The sequence below is a fragment of the Anopheles merus genome, chromosome X (genome assembly GCF_017562075.2).
Source record: "Anopheles merus strain MAF chromosome X, AmerM5.1, whole genome shotgun sequence".
Lineage (NCBI taxonomy): Eukaryota > Metazoa > Arthropoda > Insecta > Diptera > Culicidae > Anopheles > Anopheles merus.
In genome coordinates, this window is record NC_054081.1 from 17,898,501 (window position 1) to 17,923,913 (window position 25,413).

The following is a 25,413-nucleotide window of genomic DNA, read 5'->3' on the forward strand; positions in this document are numbered from 1 at the left end:
CAAAACCTCTCGCACCATAACTTCTCTTGCCCGCTTGTGTATAACCTCAAACGGGTGGTGTAGAGGTGCGTCGTTGATTCGTGCAGAGCCTGGGTACACGGAGGTACCGGGAATTTCGGAACACCCGTAGGACATGGTTGGCGTGGCGTTCCGGGTCCTTGGACAAGCAAGTAAAACAGGTCAAACCATTCTATCCTTTTTTTGTTTAGAGAGAAAAGGGGTTTGGCTATATGTGCGGAGTACACAAGAACTGCGGTACTCGCATGTTACAAACACTACTAACAGATTGAACACACACATACACACATACAAATATTTGGAGCAATCCTAGAGTAATGGCTTAAAAGGTTGAAGAATTTTTTTGTGGGTCTCGGTTAGTTATTAATTCCTTTGCTCCCAAATAGTTAGGGCAAGTATGTAGATGTAAATCATAGATGATATAAAGATACAGAAAAGAGAGAGAGAGAGAGAGAGAGAGAGAGAGAGAGAGAGAGAAAGAAAGAGAAAAAGAGATGCTGATTTGGGGATATGATTTTTCTGAGGATATGATTTTTCTGGGGATATGATTTGGGAGGCCATTTTAAGGGAAATTTAATAGGGAATTGGGGACGAATTGGCCAGGCAACACCGAGATAAGAGTACCCGTTAATCAAGAAGTTTCTTCTTCTTCTTCTTTGGCTCAACAACCGATGCCGGTCAAGGCCTGCCAACCCACTTGTGGGGTTGGCTTTCAGTGACTTATTGATTTCCCCCCATAGCAGGATAGTCAGTCCTACGTATGGCGGCACGGTCTATTTGGGGCTTGAACCCATGACGGGCATGTTATTTAGTCGTACGAGTTAACGACTGTACCATGAGACCGGCGCACTTAATCAAGAAGTTTAACAGTTGTTTTTTGGAGCTAAGAAATTTCTTGTGCGCTAGTATCGCAACATGACAGCTCGTTAACGTTTGAACCGGAAGAGTACTCGCAATTAATGTCATGAGAAGTCAACTATGAGCCTTTGATGGCTTGATTGAAGCGGAATTAAACGTCATTCCATCTTCACCACATACCAGTGACTTAGAAACCAAAAAAAAAAACAAAAAAATCTGAAGCAACGAAACACACTCCTCTCCCGCCATTGACTGTGCTCTCTAATAAATATATTCTTGCTTGTGCTGTTACTTTCATTGTCTTTGGAAACCGTTCGGCAGTTAATTACGAGTAATGGTATGACTTTTTCTTTCCACTGAGGCTGCGGAAAAGCATCCACGCGGATGGAATTCCTCGGAAACTCGTAAGGCTGGGAAATGGTGGTCTTATATCTTCATCATCATCATCCAGCTTCATCAGTTTGCTGTCTTTACTTTAGGAGATGTTTTAACTGTTTATAAATTGCTAGCCGGGCACATCCTAGTATTGCACAGCTTGTTTACAGGGCGGATTTCACGATATCTGGAACAGGTTGACATACTTTCTCGTACACATTCGCGATTAAGGTAACCTTGACATCGGGAAACATTGCGTGGATTTTCGCATGTGTACCATTTCTACTTTAATGATTAAAGGTATGAGACCTCGAAAGTGAACCTTATAACGATTAGTTAACAAAAGCTTTTTAGTAACGATCTTTCTTTGGAAATTTGATGTAAGCCACCTTCTGAAGATTGTGCAAATCTGTATTTCTTAGGTTCAAGTTTGGGAACCATTAGCACACTCGCGTAGGGTGCAAAGTGTACATCTTTGACAAATTTCGCCTTTGTTTTGACCTTTCCCTTCTATTTTTTCGCGGCTGGAAGCAAAAGGCAAGCAGAACCGGGGAAAATAAACTGCCTACCGCGAGGAGTGCGCCACACTCGCGAGCAATGTGCCCTTGACGGCGGGATGGAAATAAATCTCAAGTGTTCAACAAAGCAACAAAAAGCAAACAAACAAACGTTCGCGCAAAATATTAACTCTACTGCAGGCTAGCAAATGTTTTCTTTTTCCCCTTGTTAGCGCCACTGTCATACTGACTTCCTCCCTTACGCCTGAGCAGTGTAGTGCGAAGTACGGGAAGTAATGTAAAAATTGAATTATGAATCACTGGAGAATACTTTCTCGCTGCTGGCTGTCGTTTATTTACACATTGGCACACAAGCATGGCAAGATGTCTTGCCAAGCCAAAGATAGCGATGCTACAAAAAGTCGGTGGTAGTATTTGTCTTTTGTCATTTACTTGTTTGCGTTTCCCCTTCTCCGATACCTCCACATGGTGTTTGCAAGAAAGTGTGATCGTAGCTATTGTTTCCGGGCCCAGCGCGTTTCTAAACCGCTTCCGGGTACATGTCTTTTCAACAACATTTCAACATTTCCTCTGCATTATGTGGCTTTATGAACAGCGCAATCCTTCCATACACTATACAGCCCTTAAAAAACCCTGCTGGCAAAGTCTGAAACGTTTCTCCCCGTAATAAGTTGGTTTTGTAATGAAAATTGCATAACTTTAGGCGCCTTACCAAAAGTCCACGATACCGGAATCGAGCGTAAAAGGTTGTTATTAATTCATCAGCACACAACTAGAAACAAATGGGGCACCAAGCGATTCTCGCGCATTGGCGTATGCTCCTGCTGATCAAAAGTTTATCGACAATCGAGTCAAGAGTGTCACGAAGCAAGCAAAAACTAAAACAAGAAAAACAGCAAAGAGGCACGGGAAACTAACTTTAAACATTAACGTGTACCTGGGCAGCTGACACACGCAGTGTTATGGTGTTGGGAAAAGTTGTTGCTTATTTCAAACAGCTCAAAAGATCGCGTAAATTGTAATGTTTTTGTCTCGCTTCACAGTAAAAGTTGTTTATTAAGTTTAGAACTCTATGCGCTCTGTTCTAAAACGGCCGGAGCGAACTAATTTACGCGACGAGATGTTAGCAAAAAACGAAACAGATCTTTTGAAAGCTCTCGGACAACAGTTCTGCTAGCACTTAACACATAGCTGGCTGATTGTTGTTGTTTTTTGCAAAGATAAACCGTCTTGGCACCAGAAGTAATGAAAAAACGCCACAGTTTCGCCCCAGGAACGGCAGGCAGGTTAGTTAATCTAGCGGAACTAATACGTAGCGCTTTCCGGCAGCGCATACCCGGAGAGTTTCCGGTGTCTCAGAGGGGTTTGGTCACTGAACCGTGAACAGTCCTTGGCTTGCAAAGCTTGCCATCCGTTTTGGATTGGGAAACGCAGGCAAAGGTTGTACAATTTAAATTTTTGGGAATAACATTCAGAGCTCAACAACAACAATGACTCTTGCCGGTATCGCGAAGAATACCTGCAGAGGAGCGCATTTTGGAGTCTCTGATCAAAGCAGGCTTGGGGTTTTGTGTGTCCGTGTGAACCCTTCTTACAGCTTACCGATATGACGAAAATCTGCTAAAACCAGCCAGTTCCCGGTAAGCCCACTAGCCGCCGTACACGGACCTTTTCGTAATGGAACAGAAGCGATTGCCTGCAGCCGCCATCTTGCAAACACCACAACCTCAAGGTGCGTACGCTAAGGTCGGAAAATTGTGTCGAAGGTATTATCAATGCGAAGGTATTCTTTATGATTTCGGTACCCAAGTAATCGGTTTGTCCGATAGTGAGCCTTTATTCCCTTTCTGGCTGGCAAGATTAAAAGATTACGGCAGGCAGCCGATTCAAACAGCACCGATATCTTTTGTAATCGCGAAAATTTTGGCTGTTCGGCTATTCGGAAAATATTGGATAAAAAAAAAGCTACTCAGTAGAGCGTGCACGAAGCCGTGCCCAATAACGTTAATTAGGTGCTGCTGCCTAGTGGTCGTGTGTTGACGTAGTCCCGGCATTTAATAATACAGCCTCAGTCTCCTTAGTGGACGGAGGTATGTTGGGGACGCTATCGGGAAATCGGGTATTTATTACACTTACTTACGCCAGCAGCAGGCGCGTTTGACGTTTCTTTCTGCAGATGGAGAGGAGCGCCGGTGCAAAGCGGGCTGATGAATTATTCTGCCACTTCTGAGCGCTGGAGTGCGGGGAGCACTTTGTAAGCAGCTAAATTGGTCTCTCAGTAGCAGGCAGGGGCGCTTCTTCTCTTCCGGCTACGTTGCGTCGGAGGAGTTGGTTGAAGAAGCCTGAACCTCTTTCGTTTGATGTTTCCGAAGGTAGCGCAATCCTTCCACGCCTGGGTGGGATGAGAGCTCCTAGAGAATTTGCGCCAGTTTACGTAGCTCCAGTTCTCAAGATCCATTTAGTGGCTAAGTGTGTAGTCCATCTTCTCTCATCTTTCCGTGCACGGTAGGGCACAAGCCTGTTCTGCTCGTTGTCGTGCAAAATTAATTAATCGTTTTATTGCATTATTTATGCTTTACCCTTCGGTGGCCCATCGGAGCAGACATTGGCCTCGTGCGACCGTGCAAACTTCCCATAATTCCTGTGGTAGGCTACAATAATGACCTTATCGAGGGTTTTTTTTGAATACTTTATCGCACGCAAGAAAAGTCCAAGTTTTGATATCTTTGATTGGGCGTCTGGCGGAAGATGATCGGTATCAAATTCTGGAAACCTCCCCTAGCCCGACCTGGACCGGAAATGAGAGTGAGCAGTGGTCTCGAGGGAGAAACAGAGAACTCTAATTTAGATGAATGATACATTTTTATTCGCTCGCCTGCCGAAAGCAATCATTCCACGCCTTGATTGGCAATTACGCATTCGGCAGCAGTGTGCGCCTGGAAGCCGAAACCGTTGCGATATGATGATTTATGACCCACGCAGTTTTTTGTCTTTGTTTTCTTCTCTTTGTTGGTTATACCCAGTTTGCTCAGCTGGTGCCTCTCTAACAGGATGGGAAGCTTTTTTTCGGTTGCCTTCTGATAGTTGTGGACTTACAGGGTCCTCTAAGCCCTGCCAAGCCTGTAATTTATTGTTTTTATTTTTTTTATTTTGATAAATACTGCTGCACAGTGAGCGTCTGTTAAAACTTTTCGCATGGATCCCCCCCCCTCGCCCAGCCTCCTACCTCCTAAAAGCAGCATCTTTTATTGGCGTAACAAGCACAAGAAACACAGATGCTTCGAAAGGCCATCAAAATGGTGTTGTTGATGAGCGTGTTAAGCAGGACAGAACATAGAGCATCATTATTGAATGAATGTCTCTCGGCGCTTTCCAACCCAGTGTCGTCTTCATGGCCGACTAATATATTTGCTGTAAGCGAGAAGTATCTCTACCATACACTGATTCACCGGAACAGCTTATTTGTTGTGCGTAATTACCAACACGTGTGTCCACTGCAGCAGCGAAGGAAGTTTGCTGAAAGTCTTCACACACAAAAAAAGCTCTTCCAGAATACCTAGTATCCTGCCACAGGGCATTCGGATATGCCGCTCACCCGCAGGAAGTATTCCATTCGTCAATGTTGCTTGATAAATTAGCTTCTCCTTTACGCGGTGATGAATCGCACCGCAAGACAGCTCCAATCAACAGCTACGGACAATCAATATCAATAAAACCGGGCTAAAACGCACAGAGGGCCCTCTGTTCGAGAACGCGAGCACTCGCGATAACACCGCAAGAGCAGTAACTTTTCGCCGCCGGGCAGGTTGCTTTATGACAAAATCGCACCCAATACCTCCTCCACCCATCGCTCATTGTCTTGTGCACAATTATTAATGGGCCATGACTTTGGGTCTCGTGTAGCCTTGGCACGATATGACCCGCATCGTGGTGGCCTTCTGGTCTGGTCTGGTGGCTCTTCTTTGCCGATCCACACCAACACTCTGGCTTGGTTATTAAGGGAATGTGAGCTATCGTTCTTAAGAAAATCCGAAGCACACGCTCCAATTCCTGCACACGTCGACGGTGGCAGGTCCGTACAATGGCTGCCGGGCTACGTGATTCCCCTTGGCAGTTTTCTAGTCTGGGCTCGTTTGGGAGGATATCCAATGGGGCTCTCTGTAGCGCCATACCGTGGTGGTCGAGCATGGAGCAATAATAATTGCGTTTCCTCTCACCCCACCTCCAGGACTCACCAAGCCGGTCTCGTGTGGTTGACGTGCTCTGTAAGATCAGATTTCTTCAGGAGGCGGCTAGTGTGGGTTGGCTTAGATAAATCAAAGCCACGAAATAAAGCGCTTGCTTTCATACCGGCAGGTTTTTCGGATACGATATAGCACCAGATTGCTGTACCTGTCATGGTGGCACTCACCAAGATGTGTGTGCCGATATGTATGTGTGTGTTTGTGTGTCTGTAATAAATACTTCACCCAATTCTCGATCCAGTAAAATATATCTAGTGATAGTTGAAGAACAACCGTCTCATCTCTCCCATTAACCGTTGATTGATTAAGTAATGATGCGGTGGATGCCGATGGGGTTGGGTACTCGATGCTATTTTCTCAAGCTCGCTGGCTGTGGGATCTTGAAGAGAAAAGTAGTGGGGCCATCGTAAATTGATTGCTGCAAATTAAAATTTCCACACCCGTGTTTGCCTTCTACAAAGACGTCGCATGCTGTAGCTCGTGTGGTGCTGTTTCGGGAATGGAAGTGATTCGAAAGCATGCCTTTGCCACATGCGTGGACACGCAAACTCATTGGAAAGTGGTTCTATTTTCCCCTAGGGAAGGATTGATTTTGTCGGTGTACGTGCGTGTCTAAACGCTTGCAATCTATTCCGGTGGTAGTTTTGCGGTCCACTTTTGTGCGAACTTTATCCATTTTCTGCTTCAAACGGTGATTTTGTCACGTGATATACATTGCTGTATGGCGTTGATGGCTGTTGTTGGCGTTTTTTTGTAATTCGAGTTGAACATTTAGTGGCACATAAAGCTTTATAGATTCTGAACGCCTGTCTATATGCAACTGGATTAACAAACTATAGATTTTAAGTGTGTTTTATTTTTGTTATATTTGCGCAATCTGAATAAAAGGTCGTTTGAAATGATGGCAAGCCTAATTGAATTGGAACTAATGCAATATTCCCCGCAAATACTGATGAAATTTGCACAGCCGCATAAAAGCAGATCGTAAACAAGCTCACCGAACGTCAGTTGCAATTTGATTTTTTGAGGTTTTTTTGGCTCAGAAAATAAATAAAACCATTCTCTCTTAAGTCAACGTTCCCACTACGTTCTGTTAGTGCAATTCCATCATAGTATCTACGTGTTGGAAAACTTTTCATCCGCCTGCCCCCTCTCGCGCCCCATTATGAACTCTCTAAAAAGGATTTGCATAAAATGTTTATTCCATTTTGCGAGCTGCGATTTCGTGCGACTTCATTAGTGACGGTGGGCTGCGTCCGGTCATCGAACTTTCGACTGTCGGGTACGGGATGCAGCATGGTCTGGCAGGGCCTGGCTTTAAAACATTTCCCATCCGAGCCGCACCGAAAGCATTATAGAGCGCCCTGGCAACAATAAATTACATCACTGGGGCTATAAAAATGCGAAAACGGAAACCAGTGTGCCGTTGGAAATCATCAGCGAGCGAGCGAAGCTTAAGGCTCTTGATGATGGACGGCTTGATTGAGCCTGTATTGACATTTTTTCCCTCCTATTTTCTAGCTCGTGGCAAAAAGCTCGAGCCGCGAGAATGTTTGCCCCTCCTAGCGGTGACAAATGAACCACAAAAGACTGCTTTTCTTGATGCGAGGGAGTTTGTGCGCCTACGAGCGGCCGTGGTGTTTGGCGGTCCGCTGATGCCATAATGGTGCGTTGGGCGGTTGGATCGTTAGCTGATAGCGATACCGGCGTCACACCGTTCAGTCATCGCCCGGAAATGAACCGACCGCTCTCTCCGTTCCCCGATTGTCAACCAACTACCACGTTCGCACCGTCGTACATCACTGCGACTAATGTAAATTAAAAATTTTGGGCCATCACCCTAGCACCTGGGCCTACCGTGTCGCTAATGCACGGTCGTTGTTTCGTCTTTCCCGACCCTCTAAGGTTATGCGTACTTTATCGGATTATTTATAGCGACTTTTTTGTTGCTGTCGACGCATCTTCCTCACCCTCGTTTTTCTGATCTCATAAACCAGTGAAGCTCTAAAAAAATAAACAAAAATATTAGAAAAATCGACCGTATAGCACATGTGAGCTTCCTGCTGAGTGTCCCGGTTGACATGGACCTTTTATAAAAAGGTCGTATAAACTAAATAACAAGCATACAGAAATATGTGGCCGTGTAAAAATGCATACCGCAAGGTGATATGAGATAAAAGTTACTTATTTTACCATAAAAAAGATAGGTCGAATATGGAATAAATGCAAAAGTGTTAACAATTAGATAGCTTACATACATATTAAAATAACCTCATTTGAATTATCTTAGCATTTGTTATCATTTACGTGGTTGGCAATAGAACATTTTCATGTTTTGAAATGAGTTTTTTTGTACAAAAAAGGCCTTATAATAAAATATTCTTAGCATGCTATGATTGCTTACATTAAGAAGAGTATTAGGATTTTATTGTAAAATATTGTGGGAAAAATGCTCAAAGATAGTTATACGTACCTCTAAAATAAAATAAACTTTGGTTTTCAATATTTTTGCTTTGCCACGTTGCCCGAAGTTATGCAATTCACGCGACAAAAGTGCGTTTTTCATTCTGTTTTAAAAATACACCTCACCAAACAATCTGGTGAAGCTAACAGCTGAACCGTCCCAGCGCTGTACAAGGTGAGGAAGTGATGTACCTTTAATGGAACTATAGGAAGCTCTCATTGATGACACATCAACCGAACAGAGCTATCTCTCTTCCTGACGCCCGCTCGCAATCCTCCCCGACCGGTTGGAAGGATTCGCGACCGGCAGATCAGCCATCAAGCAAGCGGTATGCGACCGGGCGGAGTGAGAAGCGCGGGCTATAATGTTTGCGACAGGTAATAATTTTGAATTATGGATGTGGCCACCAGGCAGTACAGGCCGCATGACTTTCGTACCGCCGTGCTGCGCTGTGGTGTGGCTTACTTTCTGTTTTTTTTCGTCCCTTCCCCCTCCATGGACACGATTCTAGCGCAAGCGAAGGAGAAGAATGTTTGAGCAAGCCGAAACCGCAACGTACCTCCAGCCCAAAAAGTAGTGGGCAAAAAAAAAAAAAAAAACAGCAAGCGAACATAACACTGTGTAAGCGGAAAAACGTGCTTATTTGAGAGTGTTTGAAGAAACCGGTCGAGCGATGCGGACCTCAGCCGCTTTTTCACCGCCCTCTCTTCGCACTGGGTTCTATTTCACTTAAGCATCATCTCACAATAATCGAAACGTGTGGTTGAGCATTTGAGACGCAATGGAGGGCTGGGTGTTATTCCTCTCTCGCAAAGGGTACATTTGAGTGTTTGCAGCATTAATCGTAACTGCTGGGATTTCGTTTTTGTTGGTTCAAGGTCTCTAATAAAAAGAAAAAAAAATTATGTGGAATCGAAATGTTCTGCGCTTGCAGTAGCACGTTACAAAGTTGCAAGTTTGGAAAGTTTTACTCGGCAAAAAGTACGCCTCCCATTACTATCCCTTCACCTCATGGCAGTAGATTACACAATCGATGGAATTTCTTCGCCCTCATCCTGCGACCGGACTGACCGGTCGGCGCTGGAGGTTTTGTGCTGTTCTCAACACATTTTTATCTCTACCAAAAGTTATATTGCCACTGTTAATTCGTAGTCAAAATTTATGCATCTTTTCAGCTTACAATGCGCTCCCCGGTGGGTGAAAAGTTTCATCAACACTGCTTTGCCGAATCCGGTTCATCAAAGCGGGTGTACCTGTGTGTGTCTGTGTGTGCGCGAGGGTTTGCAAGGGTCCACACAATTTCCCCCTGGGATTCGGTGGTAAACTGTGTTCTCCCCCCAAAAAGGTTTATGGCTCAAAGGAGGTTAGTTAGTTCCTTTTTTTCGTTTACTTTCCTACTTTTCTGTCTTTTTTTTGATAACCCGCGTGCACGATGGGCATTCGTGAGGACATTTGGAATAAAACTGAATTACAAAATAATGGTTTTACAATGTTAGTACATGATGTTTTTGATGTACATATTCGGTTTGTTTTTTATAGAGACTTTGAGCCGATTGGCCTCATTCGCCTTTGTTTCGGGTTAATGATTGTCTGTATTGTTTCGCTCAGACAAATTTATTTGTGGCTTAACTTGAGGCGTTCCAGTGATAGCGTTCGCCTAAAAGTAGGCAATATATGTGTAATGGCATTTTATCCAACAGCTAACAATCATATTCAGCTGTATTGATACACAAGACGGCAAGTGTAAGTAAAGAAAGGTTCAAGATGTGCTAGCATTCTCGTTCTGATCAGTTCCATTAAGTTTAACAATTTCTTCGAATGCTTTAAAACAATCTTCCCATAAACTTGTGATTCGAACGGTTTTGTATTGATTAAAGATTTCACTAACCCACTTTGCAGTGGCGCCCTCTGCAAGGCACTGAAACAAACACTAACAAATGTGTACTCTCTAACACAAACACATCACCACAAGGTACTCCGTTCGGTCGACGGACGTTTACGACCCACTGTTCATTCTTGCTACATCGAGCGTGAGGGTAAGCGGAGCCTTTTCTTCTTTATCACTTACCCGACCCAGCGTCCCCGATAGGATAGTTCATTGGTGCGTTTCACGAGCACGAGCGGAAAGGAACGGTATCAAGGTAAGGTGGACGAGAACGAACAGAGAAACGTGCACGGGATGGTATTTTATTTAAGATTGTCCCAACCGAAAGAAAGGTCCCATCGAGGCGTCGGTGTCCATGTTTTTCTTTTTTTCGTTGTTGCTCTCTTGGTTCTGCTTCCTCTCCCTCTTCTCGGGTGCCAATCGGACACTGCCAGGACGAAATTGAACCGGGAGAGATGTTCAATTTGTTTGGATGTTTAGATTTAGATAGATTTTTTCCCTACTTTCCCTTAAGTTGAGACGTTTATGCGAGTGTCATCATGGACTGGCAAGGCCAATATCGTTGAAAATGGGGCGTTAAAAAGGGTTTCTAATCATTTTCCTGTATCGAGGGTTTCAGTTTTTTTTTGTTCTCTTGGCATTCTTTGTATTTTTGGGGCTGGTTGGTGCGTTTCTCACAAAAAAGAAAAAAAAAAGCTATGGTATAAATATTTTCGCATATTTTAAGTGATTCGCCGGGTTTGTGGCTTTTCCTTTTTTCGCTTTCTGCTCATTTTTTCCGTTATCGCTTAGCCGTGCCATTGTGGATTTGAAGCGCATCAAAAAACACCCACACACAGCCCATCGCTGAGTTCGCGCGGTGGTCCACCTCAGCCATCGATGCTGAGACATCGTTACGCCCCTTTCCAGCTACTAACGACGAATGCGAAAGGCGTTCCGGGAGTTTTCCTTTCACTGTCTCGCTGTTCCATCGCAAGCGTTCTTCCGGCAAGTGGCGACCAGGCGAGGGAGGAAAAGTTGAAAAGATCAATCGAGAAATCAATTCTATTACGAAGATCATCGATCATTAGGGTATCCCTTTCCGGTGCTCGGCCGTTTCCGCCGGTTCCGCTAGCCCCAAGGAGGCGCACTCGCATTGATTGGAAGGGCGACGACGAGCACGGTCTGCGCGGTATGCCGCAAAGATAAGGCAATCCAATCGAAGGTCAATTGGAGCAACCCCTCGGCCCGCCGGTCCTGGACAGGTCAATCGTAAAAGGGCACGATTAGCCTTTTTTGCTGTTGTTTCCGTTGCTGTGTGTTTTTGTAGCGCACAGTGAGTGGTTTGTAGAGCCGAAAGTATCCCTTATTTTTCAAAATCAGAAATGTATCTCAATTTAGTGCTTTAAACGATATCGTTTGCAAAACGCCCACTGCACGAACCTGATGAGCGGCTAAAGGCATGCACAGTTTTCTTCAAAAACTGTCGCTTTACTGCTAAGATACCGATGCTCTGAATGCCTAAATAAAGTAAACTTTTGGACATTTGTGACGGTAACCGCCGCTCATTGTGCATTGTGAACAGCTACCCAGGCAAAGATGTTAGCGTCAAGATAGGGGCTTCGTCCCGCTATCGCAGGAAAGGGAGAAAAAGACACTCAAGTTTTTGTCGGCCAGGTCCGAGGTCAATCAGCTTCAAAAGCTCTTCTTAAAAATAAATAAAAGTTGGAGCAATCAAATGACACGCTTGGGTCGACTTGTGCGCGGCAGTCTTCAAATACCTGAGAAATACCTGACCTGTATTTTGGCTGCGGGCAGGCAGTTCAATGAGCTCTCATTTACTTTTACAGGCGGCAGTAAAAGCTCTGCAGTAAAGTCTATTCAATTGGTGGACACACTGCAGCCGAAAGAAAACCGTATCCTTTTGCAACAACAACAACAACTACAACAGCAAAAAAAAACAAGACACATTCATGGACATTGAAGTGCGACAACTCGTCGCTCTGTGTCGTCGAAAAGGACCACGACGCTCCAACCTATAAAAAAACAACCTCTGCCGTGCGCATATTTGCAAGACGCGCAGTGGAGCACTTGTCAGCCTGGTACCTGGTACCAATGATGTAGGTGGCCTCTGTGGCATAGGCTGCTGTATGGAGCTGCTGTGCACCACAGCTTTGTTTCATGTGTGTGTTTGTGATTCTTTTTTTTTCATTCTACCACTCGTGATTGATGGCATAAACTCTGCGAACCATCGTGTACTTGACAAGCGCGCCCAAAGTCAGCCGCGTGATGGGTACGGGGGTGCACCGGCGGTGTAGATGGCGCTGATTTATAGTCCACTTAAAGTGACAGGTCTCGTGGATTCGTGTGGTAACTCATCATCATGGATGGCCTGCTCCGGCTTAAAGGTGCTTGGGAAGGGCCGAGGGCTGGTGGCGGTGTCCGAGAATGTCGTGACAAAAGTGAAAACGATGTGAGTACGGGGGCTAGCGCTATTCGCAATGAATGAAATAGCCCAACCTAACCGGTGCACTGCTGTGCCTGTCGTTCAGGATTCGTCTTTTTTTCTTTGTATGTGTATGTGTGTGTGTGTTGTGTGTGTGTGTGTTTTTTTAGAACGCTTCCATGAAGCACCAGAGTCGACCTGAAGACATTCCGTCGAGTCGTCAACTAATGACCGACCATGCCTAAAGTGCACTTCATTCTGTGGACGTCAAGTGGGAAACAGGGCTGCTCGTCTCATCGGCCACACTTATATTGTTGGTATGTGTGTGTGTGTGTGTGTGTGTGTGTGTGTGTGTGTGTGTGTGTGGGCTGGTGTGTGCGTTTGGAAGGGAAAATAATTTGCTGCGGTAGATTCAATTCCCTGCTAGGAGCAGTGCATTGTGCCGCACCCTGTACACGCCATAGCACGATGGTACGGTGACAGGTACTCCAGCGCGTTAACCTTAACGACTTCTGCGGCACACCCGTGCCCTCTAACGAACCCTCTAAGGATGGATTGGAGATTCGTTTTAATTGGTAATTTTTGCAAATGAACGTGGCGAACGTGCCTCGGGCTTGAAGTGTCACTAACGCATCGCTCAGGCGGTTCGGTTTAGACGTTTACCTTTCCTTCAAGAGGCTGGCACGATCGTTTGCCCATATTTAGGCGCACTGCCACGGCGTTCTGCTCGATGCGCGTAATGTGATTGTCTTTCGATTTCGGAACAAATCTATTGCCCAAATGATTGCCCAATAATCTTGGCCTATGTTCCAGGGCAACGGTTCGATTGTTCATTCGTTACATTAGACAAATGTAACCGAAAGTGAACGTGGCACCAAAAAAAATAAAATAAAAAAAAACACACACACACATCCAGCCGGTCGTAAAATCGAAACAACAGGGCACATAAAACCGAGCAGCGTGTAGCGTGATGCGTGTGCGCCCAGTCGCTATGCGACACGTTGGATTAGCAGTGCCACTAACAGTAGCGACATAATCATCATAAACATTGGACATTGTTTTCCAGCGTCCTGCTACGGAAACCCTTCACGATAAGTCGCTTTAAGTGTTTGCCGGACGCTTCCAGGGTTGGCGCCCTCGGGTTTGACGCCGTCCGCTTGTAACATTAGGTACAGTTGAAGCAGCTTTAAAGTGATGGCGTGCCAATGGAGCGCCATGTTTTATCTCGCTTAACCCCTGCCGCTGGTGCTACCTGCTATCCAGTCTGGAAAGCTGCCAACCTGATTGCGCCCGAATGTTGGCAAGGTAATCCACCTGTAAATCCAGCTTCAGCAGCACAGGTTGATTGATTTCTTGCCCCGTCGGTGGTACCACCGGATCACCAATAGGTAATTACTACTATTCATCAAACCGTGGACAACATCATCATCGGGCCCCTTTCCCCGAAATCGGGAGACAGCAGGATTCTTGCGTGTGGGCGGGAGTGTCACTAACAAGAGGGAATGAACAGAAAGGACAAAAGGACGAAAAGGAAATGTTTGGAAGGACGAAAATCCGGACAAAAGTGGAGCGCATCCGAACATCCGCCACCTCCAAACGTCAATAGTGGGCTGTGCCGTGCTGTTGCCCGAGGGTCCCGCATTTTCGGGAACGGTGGAAAGGAAACCATCGGCAGCAATTAAATGTCACCATGTCACGTCAGCAACAGCATCTGTCATTAGTGAACGCGTCGGGTGCCTGTGATTGTTTGCCCATTTGATTGCTGGACGATTGCTCTGCACACGCAATTTTGCCTGTTTGTGTGTATGTCAGAGTATGAGTTTGCTTGTTTTTTTGCTGTATGTGTGTACGTTTTCGCTTTCGTTACATTGATAAACATCGTGATTTCTTCTGTGGCTTCTCGTTTCCCTAGTGACCATCAATCCGACTTTTAATTGAGGCGTGTTGCATACGTCCTGGCAAAAGTCAGGGCCAACAGACGGAAGGAAAAGAGGCAAGCGAAGCCGATCCCTGCAAACGTCAGCTACGGACGTCGATCTATATCTGACGGTCAACGGTTTCGGAAGGATCAGTTGCCAAGGAAGCACAGAGTGGAAACATGATACCGTTTTGGATGGTTCCGCAACATGCCAGGAAAGTAATTACCAATCGAAATGAAATGAGTAACAGAAGTCGATTGATATGGCCTGAAGAGGTTTCTGATTATAAGGACGTTACCGTATTTGTGATTAAATGTACATGCATACGTAACTCATAATATATATTTTTCATTCCGTACGTCTGCAAAAGCCGTATTGCTTTAATTATATTTACATATGTATGTATATACAGTGAAACCCCTCATAACGAGTACCCCTTATAATTAATTTTTTGCATAACGAACAAATCTAAATGCTTCACGAATACCCCTCCTAACGAGTAAAATCTCGCTTAACGAACAATTTTATTTCGAGAGATTCAATACTAAGCATCATTAAATATCAAGCTATTTGCACAAGAGGCAGGTATAAGTGTGGATGAAAAGTGTAAGGAAGATATTAATACCCACTGCCAGTTTAAAACTCACGAAGTCATACAAAAAGCGAAAACGTCCAGCGGACATTCTTATATAACTCTTTTCAGATCAGATAGCGGAGCTGAGAGTTTTGCTGCACTTATCGACAGGTGGAGTAAGTGAGGTAGTGTTTTCAGTTTGATTGCTCCATTTCTTTCCTTCTTCCTGACAATATTGGAGGCTCTCTTCGGCTTCGGCCGTGGAATTGGGCAGGACGTGGATTTTAGGGAACCTCCCAAGGAAGCGTGTTTTTCATTGATCGTGTTTTTCGTGTTTCAGTGATTGATGAGTGAGTTCTTGCATGCATGACTGATCTCCTTGTTCATGAAGGCGAACATTTGATATTAAGAATTGATCAATGGATTACTCTTACCACTTTGAGGTGCTCCGTATGAGTGTGATGCATATAATCCCTATATACCAGCAATTTTTTTTTGAGCTGGAACCAATTATTTAACTTTCTATACAAATTATATGAAAAAGAGCCTCCCGCATAACGCGTTTTTCGTATAACGAGTGAGTCATTGGAACAGATTAATTGTAACTTGTAATAAGGGTACAAATTAATACATTACAGGGTTTTCCGAGTCAGTTTTGATTGTAAACGTTCTTATTTACCGCGTGAAAGATGTTAATCCGAGGTTTCATTTCCATCATCATAATTTATAATTTCTTCACCATGATTTTCAACATATCTCTAGCTGGATTGAGTTTGACAGTTTTTTATGTGTTGAAAATCATGTGTAAAATTTAAAATTTCATTTTGAAGCAATTATATCATCTGACAGCTGTTGAAAAACATATACCATATATATACCCTTTAGACACCTGTATACATATACAGGGTTTTCCAAGTCACTTTCGAATGTGCACATAATTATCTTCGTAACTCGAGGGGGTGTACTTTGAGAGTCACCTGTACATGCATATGAATATGTTTATATAACATAATTGATCAAAATAGACTTAACTCAACATAATATTTTTCTTTAAGGCAACTCTTAGAAAATTATTTGAAATGCAGCCGTCATCCTAAATGTATGTTGTAGTTGTATAGCAGAATTAACTATATAAGATGGAAAGCTAGAATTATGTAAAGATCTATAATTTTCTGTAACCTTCTTGTTGTTTAACATCCACCATTACAGTCGTTGCCGCAAAATTTTGACTCTAATTTACTTATTTTTGTCTCGAAGGCACCAATTTTGGATAGTGCGCATATTTTTTTTGTGTCTCAGGCATATATTTTTAACTGCGCTTCAAAATTGATGCGCACTGTCCAAAATTGATGCCTTAGCGCGATAATTTGGTGGCAACGACTGTAACTATCTCATGACGAACAATAATTAATAAACTTTAAAGTACATTTTGAATTGATTATTAAACTTTACAGAAATTTTCAACGAGATTACGGATCGAATATGGCGGTATTGCGATTTGTCAAAAATTAGGCGAACAAAACAGAACAATATAGCTGTTAGCTTGTTGATTTGCATTACTGTATTGTTTGGTGCTCTCTGTACATTTTCAGTACGTTTTTGGACAATTCTTCTGAAATCTCACAAATCGGAAGCAGGCACATGCAGGCATTTATAAAAAACTGCACTGATGTATGCACTGTTTGTAACCGACACATGTACTTAACGAATATTTCCTCAGTTATACAAGATGTTGCAGACAACCCGTTAAAAGATATATTGAATTTGATGAAGTCTTTGGTCAAGTTAATTTTTAACAGTCTTAACGTATGCTGGAAAAACGTACAGCGCGTACTTACCAATTTCAACCAAATGTTTGTGATTAGGAGCTGATTCTTTTCGTCCTGCAAGAAAAAAAGTTTTCAATTACTAATTGATTGTAATCTTTGCTGAAGCACAGTCATCAACATTCAAGTAACAAGCACTAAAATCCCAGGAAGCTGGGCGAGGACCTATTCAGGAGCTTGGAACAGTGGGTGGTGAAAGTTTGGCCACACTTGATGCAATTGATGTGTTTCTTCAATTTGTACCGCACTGCAAAGCTGCCTAAAATGGGCACGCGTGTTCGAAGTCTCCCAGTTCCATCCTTCTGCGCGTCGCACGCGGCGTTGTGCGAACGTGACTTTCGTCAACAATTTTTTAATCAAGATCAAACCACTGAGCGATCCGTTCCCCCGCCATCCAAAATCCCCGCCAATGTACCATGTTGCATGTCGGTGATGGTAATTTGGCGTCTTTACGACACATCATCTTCCCACGACATTCCAGGCGCCCGTGCCCTTTTCCGCGCAGAAGTTGTCACGTCAGCCGCCTTCACTCCCAGCTCGGCTGCTGCCGTCATCACACCATCATCGCATGTGCGTGTGCATTGTTTTGAGCTCCCGACGGGAAAGGGGCGAAAACTGCCAGTTGTTGGCACACTGGATGATATGCTTCGTGTGCGCGCTTCGTTTTAAAAAGCCCATGCCGAAACCCGTCCCGCTTCAAAATGTGATAGGGCCTTTTTTGCTATTGTTGTTGTTTGTACTTTCTTTCTTGTTTTGCCTACTTTCGTCCTACAACGCGTCTTGCAAGAGCCGAACGCGTGCTTAAATATGCGTCAGCCCACTGATACACAATGCCGCGCGACACCCGGAAGGCAATCGGCCAGGCACCAGTCCGGGCAGGCGGAATGTGAAAATTTTGAAGAAATTTTCCCCGAGTACGTTCTCGCACCAATCCTTCTTCTGCAGCTGGGTATGGCTCACGCACACACACTTGCGTATCCGCTTTATGGGTTGCAATTTTTAAGAGGACATTCTTTAACACAGAGGGTGGTGGAGAGCGGGGGATAATGGTTAAAATGAAAAACTTTCCAAGTGCGTTGAATGCCAAAGTTTTTTTTGGGCCATCGTCGGTCGCTTACTTCGTTTCCAACGACAAACCAAAAAAACACATATGCGTGGGTCGTGGACTTTCCACGCGTTTCTTCTGCGTGAACTGTTTCTGGAGTGCTGTGTGCGTGTATGTCCTTGTGAGTGTGTGTGTGTGTGTGTGGAGGGGCGTAAAAGGGCGAAAAGTGACGAAAAGTTTCATCGGTTTGCCCGTTTTTCGCCCGTCCTCCGGTCTGAAACCGTGGTTTTGGTGCAGCTGTGCCACGGCGCACGGAAATCATGTCCCGCATGAGTGTTTTGGTGAGAAACGTGGACGTGGACCGACTGTTACTCTTGGCGCGAAGTTGCGTGACATACGTGCTGTATTTCGTGTCGGAACGAGAGGAAGGTGGGAGCCATATTTCAGAACGTGTTACTGCGGGTAGGGATGGAGGTTCTGGGAATGTGTTAAATTATCGACACGACCACTTGTGCCTCCGCCAACCTTCGGCCACAGTCGAACTACAGCGAGCAAGCTGCAATGTCCTGTTACCCGAAAGGGGATGCCAACTCACGGCCTTTTGTTTCTGGAATCACTAAAAAAAAAAGGAGCAGCTCCCGCCCATCAGTGTGTAACGTCGGAGTTCGCGCCAGCTTCCAACACCACACCAAGCACTTCTTGGTTAGGTATGGATGAGTGTTTTCTTGTTCTATGTGAGCATTTTTTAGTCCTTCTCTGACTCCAAACATTTGCTGCACCCGTAGCATTAGATCCGCGGGAAGGAGCGGGGAGCTCAACCGGTACGAGATGTCCGAGTCACTCATCCACCGCCCTGAACCGAGACTCGCGTCGCAACTTTTTTTCGGGAACAAAGTGAAAGGCAAAGTTCTGAGCTACTGAATCCGATTACATTACGCCCAGGCCGCAGGGTTCCCTGCAAGGAGTGGAGTGTTGCCATTGCGCGACCCCAAGCCGCCCGACAAGCGATAGAGCAAAGTTTGGATTTCATTTCCTGCCGTGGGTCATGTGATTCCAAGCGTCCAGCTTCCGCTGGTGGGTACGCTCGGTGTTAGGATTTACGCTTGTTTCGGTCTCTATTTTTACTATGGGAGAGGGAAAAAAACGATGATGGCCAAAGCGACCGTTAACTCCACGTGGAGTGGATAATCGGGAGCATGACACGCGAGGGGGGGGGGGGGGGGTAATCGGGACCACGAGCCCTGCATTAGGAGGTCGTTTGCTTCCGTAGAGATTGCGTCACAAAACTTCTCGCTTTTCCGTGCTGCCTTTTTTTCTCGCTCTCATCTGTGTCTGTAGCTTCCCTGATCAGATCCGTAGCTAGTGCTAGTTTGTTAGGTGCTCGCCGTCTACTTACCACGTCAATGATTTGCATCAAAGTCAGCCCGAAGCTGAGCTGCAGCGGGTCCGACTCGTTGACGACGGGTCGCTCGAGCACGTTGTAGTTGTCCAGCAGATGGTGCAGCAACCGTTTCTCGTGGTATCCGGCGTCAATCACTGAAAGAGAAAAGGGCAAACAACAGTCAGCGAAACGAAAGAAGTAAAATAATGTACACCCATATTTATTGAAGTGCAAACGGGCATCGAAGCGAAGCCTTTGACTCAACTTAATCTTTCATCAGCAGAAAATCAGCAAACTTTTATTTAGCGAAAAACGATGGCGTGGATGCGATTCAACAGAGAACAAAAAAAAAATCAAATGCTGCTCCATCCTTTTTCCTGTGCCAGATCATGTCGTCTGGAGTAGTGGTGGGAGCTCGGAGTCCATTATGATTCTGGAATCGATTCGGATTTCTGAGCCGTTTCCAGAGACGACTCCGATTGCGGTATCCATTCCGATCCCGGAGCTGAATCGGAGCTGAAGAATCGTTATCGACCCGGAGTCAGAATCGGTTCCGGAATCGTGAACGTACCGGATCGAAATCAGCTCCGGAATCGGAGCAGAACTGGCTCCGGAAGCAGAGTCAGTTTTGGAATTGATATCAGAAATTTTGCGAAAGGATCGTATGCCAGTAAATTTGGATTATTTACGGCTGTTGAAACAACCGTAGCTACATTGATACCAAACGCCTGTTTCAAAGAAAGGCCGAAATGGATTTTGATTTGGAAGCCGATTCTGATTCCGGAGTGAATTCCTATACCGGATCCGACACCGGAGCCGATACAGGAGCCAATTTCAATTCCGGAGCCAAATACGATTCCAGTGTCGATTCCGATTCCGGCGTCGATTCCAATTCCGGAGGCAATTCCGGAAGCTGATTCCGAAACTACTATCTGCATTCGATTCCGCACAAATTCGGAGCTAGCTGGAATCGATTCCAACCCAAAACTTCATCTTTCCCATCACTAGTCAGGAATGAACGAGGAAAGCAAAGAACGATGCAAAAGAGCAATGAAAAAAATCAGAGGGTATAGTACGCGGTTAGATCGAAGGTTGCACGCGGTTTGCGCCCCGAATGCTTCCCATAATGCATCAAACAACCGTTTACTGCGCCCACCTGTCCTGTGTGTTGTTCCTTTTTTTATTGCCCTAAAAAGCTCCAACGGATGCCGTGGGTTAAAGAAAACACACCGGTCTTGCCTATTTGTGTGTGTGTGTGGGTGTTTATAGGTATGCCTTGGGAAAATTTTCACTATCGTAACACCATGCCTGAACGAATGTGTCGCGTGTCTTGAATTAAACTCGCACCGGCAGAAGCAATTGCTTTGTTGTGCGTCGTGGGTGGCAAGAGGACGTTCTCACGACTAGAGGAGTTGTAAGGTGGGCTTGCGGAGGGCTAATTTAAGCACCACGGGGATAAGCTCAACAAAAACGCGAGCTGTACACTGAAGCCCTGCATTGGATCTAAACGACTCGCTTAATGGCTGTAACACAACAAGTACCGGTTCAGGGCGACGACAAGAACCAGAGCTGTTGGCAACGGCAACGGTGTGTGTGTTTGAAGTGCATTAGGAACGATTATGTAAAGTAGGTGAAAGACACGCAAACACGAAAAACGAGGATCTTTAATGTGAAAGCTTCAATTTTCCTACGATAGGCTGCTCGAGAAACAAAAATCAATCTCAAAATTTATTTCTTGCACGATATAATTTTGGATTACATTTGATTTTAATTTTTCCACTGGGATAAAGGGAGAAGAAATTGTAATTCTATTTACTAAATTTTAATTCATTAGTGCGCTATTACGATATAGTAACTACAATACATTTTTATCGAAAAGTATTCAAAAAAACGGGGACAAAATGCGACGAAACAACTGAAAACAGAATAAAACTACATTTCTGTCGGGAATTGTACCCGTGCGCGTGTTGGGTTTGGAGTTTACGCGCGTTCCTGTTACGAACACTGCTAAATTAGCCTTCCGAGCGCATGAGTGCAAATAATAGTATATTAACAGCGATCAAGCCGAATAGCAATACACTTCGTTTTGTGTATGGAGAAACAGCGCTGTATGGACATTGACCCGGCGGGCGCGCGCGGGTCAAAACCTCAATAAAATTGTCATACACTTAAGCGGAACGTGTAACCGGCGACAGAAGAAAAACCGGCGCTTCGGGAAGCTGGCAATGATGATGGAAATGGCATCGTTTCGTATCGCCCCGGATCGTTTCCCCTCGTTCTCTTTGCCCACACTGCTAGCGCTGGATAGGCCGGGTGGAACAAAAATGGACCCAGGTCCTTGCGCAATATCGCTTATAGCTTCAAATTAGTATGATCGTAGCCCGTGGCGTCGGTTGCCAAAAAACCACACTCGTAACCGCCGTAATGATGGCAGGAAACAGTCTGGAGGGAAGCAAATGCGGACGAAACTTTAAAACACATGGTAATCTATTCCCGTTTGATAATTTAGGTGCTGGGGGCGGGAAGAGTCCATCTGTAGGAGTCGAAATACTTCCTTCGCTCGCTTTTTGATCTGTTCGATTTCGACCTGCCATCCATGTCGGTCCTTTCTCGCTCGTTCTCTCTATCCATCTCTCTCTCTCTTTTTCTCTTCCTCTCTCTCAAGCGTGTCGACATTTGCCTAGAAGAACTAGGTCCATGAATCATTGCCATAAATGTCGTAATGCGTTGGATCCGAGCCAATGGCGAAACTGAAACAACCGAGCACAATAAAAGCTGAGACGTGGTACGTGAGTGAGCAAGTGAAGTGAAAGGGGCTTTTTGTTTTAATAAAATATGGCATTTGTGCATTCCGTGTTCCTACGCGGGATTGCATTTCGTTCACGAATTCGTTCAAGGCACATACAAAAAAATCGCCCTCGCCCTTCCGTAAAACCTTCAAGAAGCGATTCGAGCTCGTTCAGGCGGACGGTTGCTGCCAGCTGTGAATTTATGGGAATCGATTCCCAGCGTACGGGAGGAAGGAAATATTAGAAGGGAAACTTTTGACTGACTGGCACACGTGGTGGCCGTAGTGGTCGCTTCCGCCTCCCCAACTCCCGAACCGCGTCAGACGAAGTGCGCGGGTTGCGAGCAGTGGTTTTGCGGGGCAAGAAAAGAAAACGGATTCAAATACACTCTCGAAAAAAAAAACCTAAAAAAACTGGTAAATCGAGTGAACTTTTCGACACTTCAACCCACCCGACCCGAATGGAAGGAAGGAAGTTTTTAAGCGTTTTCAAATCGAGACGGATACGTTGGATTGACTCGAAGCAATCGGTTTGAGGATTGTGTGTGTGTTTTTTTTTTATTATTATTGTGTGTGTGTCGACGACGAAGGAAAATCAAATGCTAACGCCGAAAGGACGTTTGATCGTTTCGTTTTTGACATCGATTTTTGAGTGTTTGTGTGTGTGTGCGTGTTCTTTCTCTAACTCTGGCTCATTCAGTCTCGCTATCTCTTTCACGCCAGCTCTGGTGTGAACGATTTCGAGTTTTGCGATGCAATCATGTCGATCGTAAAATTCCACATTTAATGTTTTTATTTCGACGATTGCCGAACAGCAGGAAGGAAGGAAAGAGCGAATGATGAAAGGGGTAGCTATGGGTGGCACACGATTGGCCTCTACGTTTGCCAATTAATTTGTATCCCTCTGTGAGATGCCGCGCCGCGAGTTGCTCTTTTGTCACATTCTGGATGCAAAATTCACGCAAAATGGGTTTGATTGGAAAAACGTGTTTAACCAACGAACGCGGGGAAGGGAGAGGGAAAGCAAACGGTTGAAGAAGAAGTGTTGCTAAGGATGAACCAATATCCGGCGTAGACTGTCAGCAAAGCTCGTGGCGAGGAAGAAGAATTATGCAACGGAAATGAACACACACATAGACACACATACAAGCAGAGGAGAGATGATCGAAAAATACTTGCAGCATTACACGGCGAAAGGGTTAGGGTAAGGGTGAAGGATGGAGGGAGCATGGTTGAATGACTAGCACATACATTTCTGCTGCACGCGCTTGGATACACACACTGTGGCAACGGACGAGTGTCTTTCCTAGCGCACCGACCCCAGCTGCTGCGACATAATCTAGCTCTACGCAAGGTGGCCGGAGCGGGGGCGGATGGGGTATGTTTTATGATAATAACATCTGCCAGTGACGTCCCACTCCGGCAGCAGCAACGCTTTGCTGGTATTTTGGGCTGGGTGGGTGGGTGGTCTTGTTCCCGGTTTCCGGATTTCATTTCCTTCGTTTGGTTTGTGATGGCGCTTTTGTCTCCCGATTTCTATTTTTTTTGTTATTGTTTTCGCCGTCAGTTCGAGTTCGAGTGCACTTCAACCAAGTCGTCGGCTTGGGTTGCTAGAATTTGTGTTTTTTTTTTGTTCAAATCCGGATGAGCCGAATTTGTGTACCAAGCATTCGTAACCGGATGGATGTGATTTGTAGATGGAAAGTAAGTTTCCTTTCTATTTCAACTGAACGCTGGGTGAACTTCGATTCCAGCACATCTTTTCTGCGGCAATACTTGCCGGAGCGATGCTTACGAGCTTTAGAATTGGCTATTCTTCAAATAAGCCAAACCGACGTCGTGTCCAAAATACGGAACAAAAACGTCCACCCAATTAAAATTGGAATCGGAAGTGCGCACATGTTTGGGATATGCCGACATGTCGTCACCACTGTGACGTATCGATGCCGGGCCTCGTGCCGCTGCAAAGATGCATGCAGATTGCGAAATAATGACAAAGCAGTGTTTGATTTGAATTTCAATTTCGAACGACCGAAAAACCCCTCCATTCGCACTCCCATCCCGAATCGAACAGGAGTGCCATCGATAGCTGCATGAGAGAATGCAAATATTTGATCAGCGTGGGCCAGCCAGTCAGTGAGAAGATGGGTGAAGTTTCATTCCGCTGCTGCTGAAGGGAAGATTTTTTGTCGTCTTGATTTCCTCGGCAAAAAAAGGAAGTGTGTGGGAGACACTCGTGGGCGGAGTGGATTAGAAAGTCAAACAGAATTGTCGCTAGGTGGAAGGAAAACGTTACAATGGATCCGCTTGCCCTCCTCCATTCTTGCGAGGAGAGTTTGTTAGGGGAATTGCCAAAGAGGGAAAGAGATAAGTGAAAGGGGATGTCCCGCCACGGCCAATGTACTGCCCGTGTCTGGTTTGGGCTGTCTACGAAATTAACATAAAAATAGCTTACAATTGGCTGAAAACGAACAGGATGTATTAAGAGAGAAAGAGAGAGGGAGAGAGAGGGAGAAAAAAAGAGAAAGAAGGAGAGAGAGAGAGAGAGAACGAGAACGAGGGATAGTGTGTGTAGAGAAAGTCGGCTAAAATCCGGAATCCATTAGTAGGTCATCAATCCAGATCAAAAATCCGTCCAAGTTTACCATCCGTGGTGGTATGGATGGGGTGGGAGGAATGTTTCTTTTTTCATGCCCGCGGCAGCTCTGCGATACGGAAGATGGTGTCGTTTGCATACACACTGCCAGGCTTGATACACATACAATCAGCTGTGGAGAGTTCTTTGCCCATTTGTGCACAGATTGGTTTGGAAAAGATCTGTCATCCGAGAGAGAGAGAGAGAGAGAGGGGGGGGGGGGGGCAAAAACTCTTCCCCCAGCCGATCTATTGATTTTTTTTCGCTATCGGTTTCCAATGGAATGAATCCCTTTCACGGTTTAGCACGCATTACTGAAAAGATGTTCGGCACACCTATCAAGCTTTATATTGCGATTGATACGTTTGATAGCCTTAAGCGGAACGGAGTTTCTATTGAACCTGTGCCACCTTGTTTGTTTGTGAGAATTTGGAGCGATTAAATTCCATACTGACCGC

General features: G+C 45.1%; 1 protein-coding gene across 4 annotated transcripts in view; it reads right to left on the reverse strand.

The window, feature by feature from the left end:
- Positions 1-25,413, reverse strand: part of LOC121588934 (neuronal acetylcholine receptor subunit alpha-7-like) — an 83,327-nt gene that overhangs the window by 26,068 nt on the left and 31,846 nt on the right. For all 4 annotated transcript variants that reach the window (XM_041907411.1, XM_041907404.1, XM_041907429.1 and 1 more), the window contains 2 exons: positions 19,548-19,687; positions 17,119-17,163 (listed from right to left, as the gene is read on the reverse strand). In XM_041907411.1, coding sequence (XP_041763345.1) covers positions 17,119-17,163; positions 19,548-19,687 — 185 coding nt within the window. The remainder of the gene's footprint in view (positions 1-17,118; positions 17,164-19,547; positions 19,688-25,413) is intronic.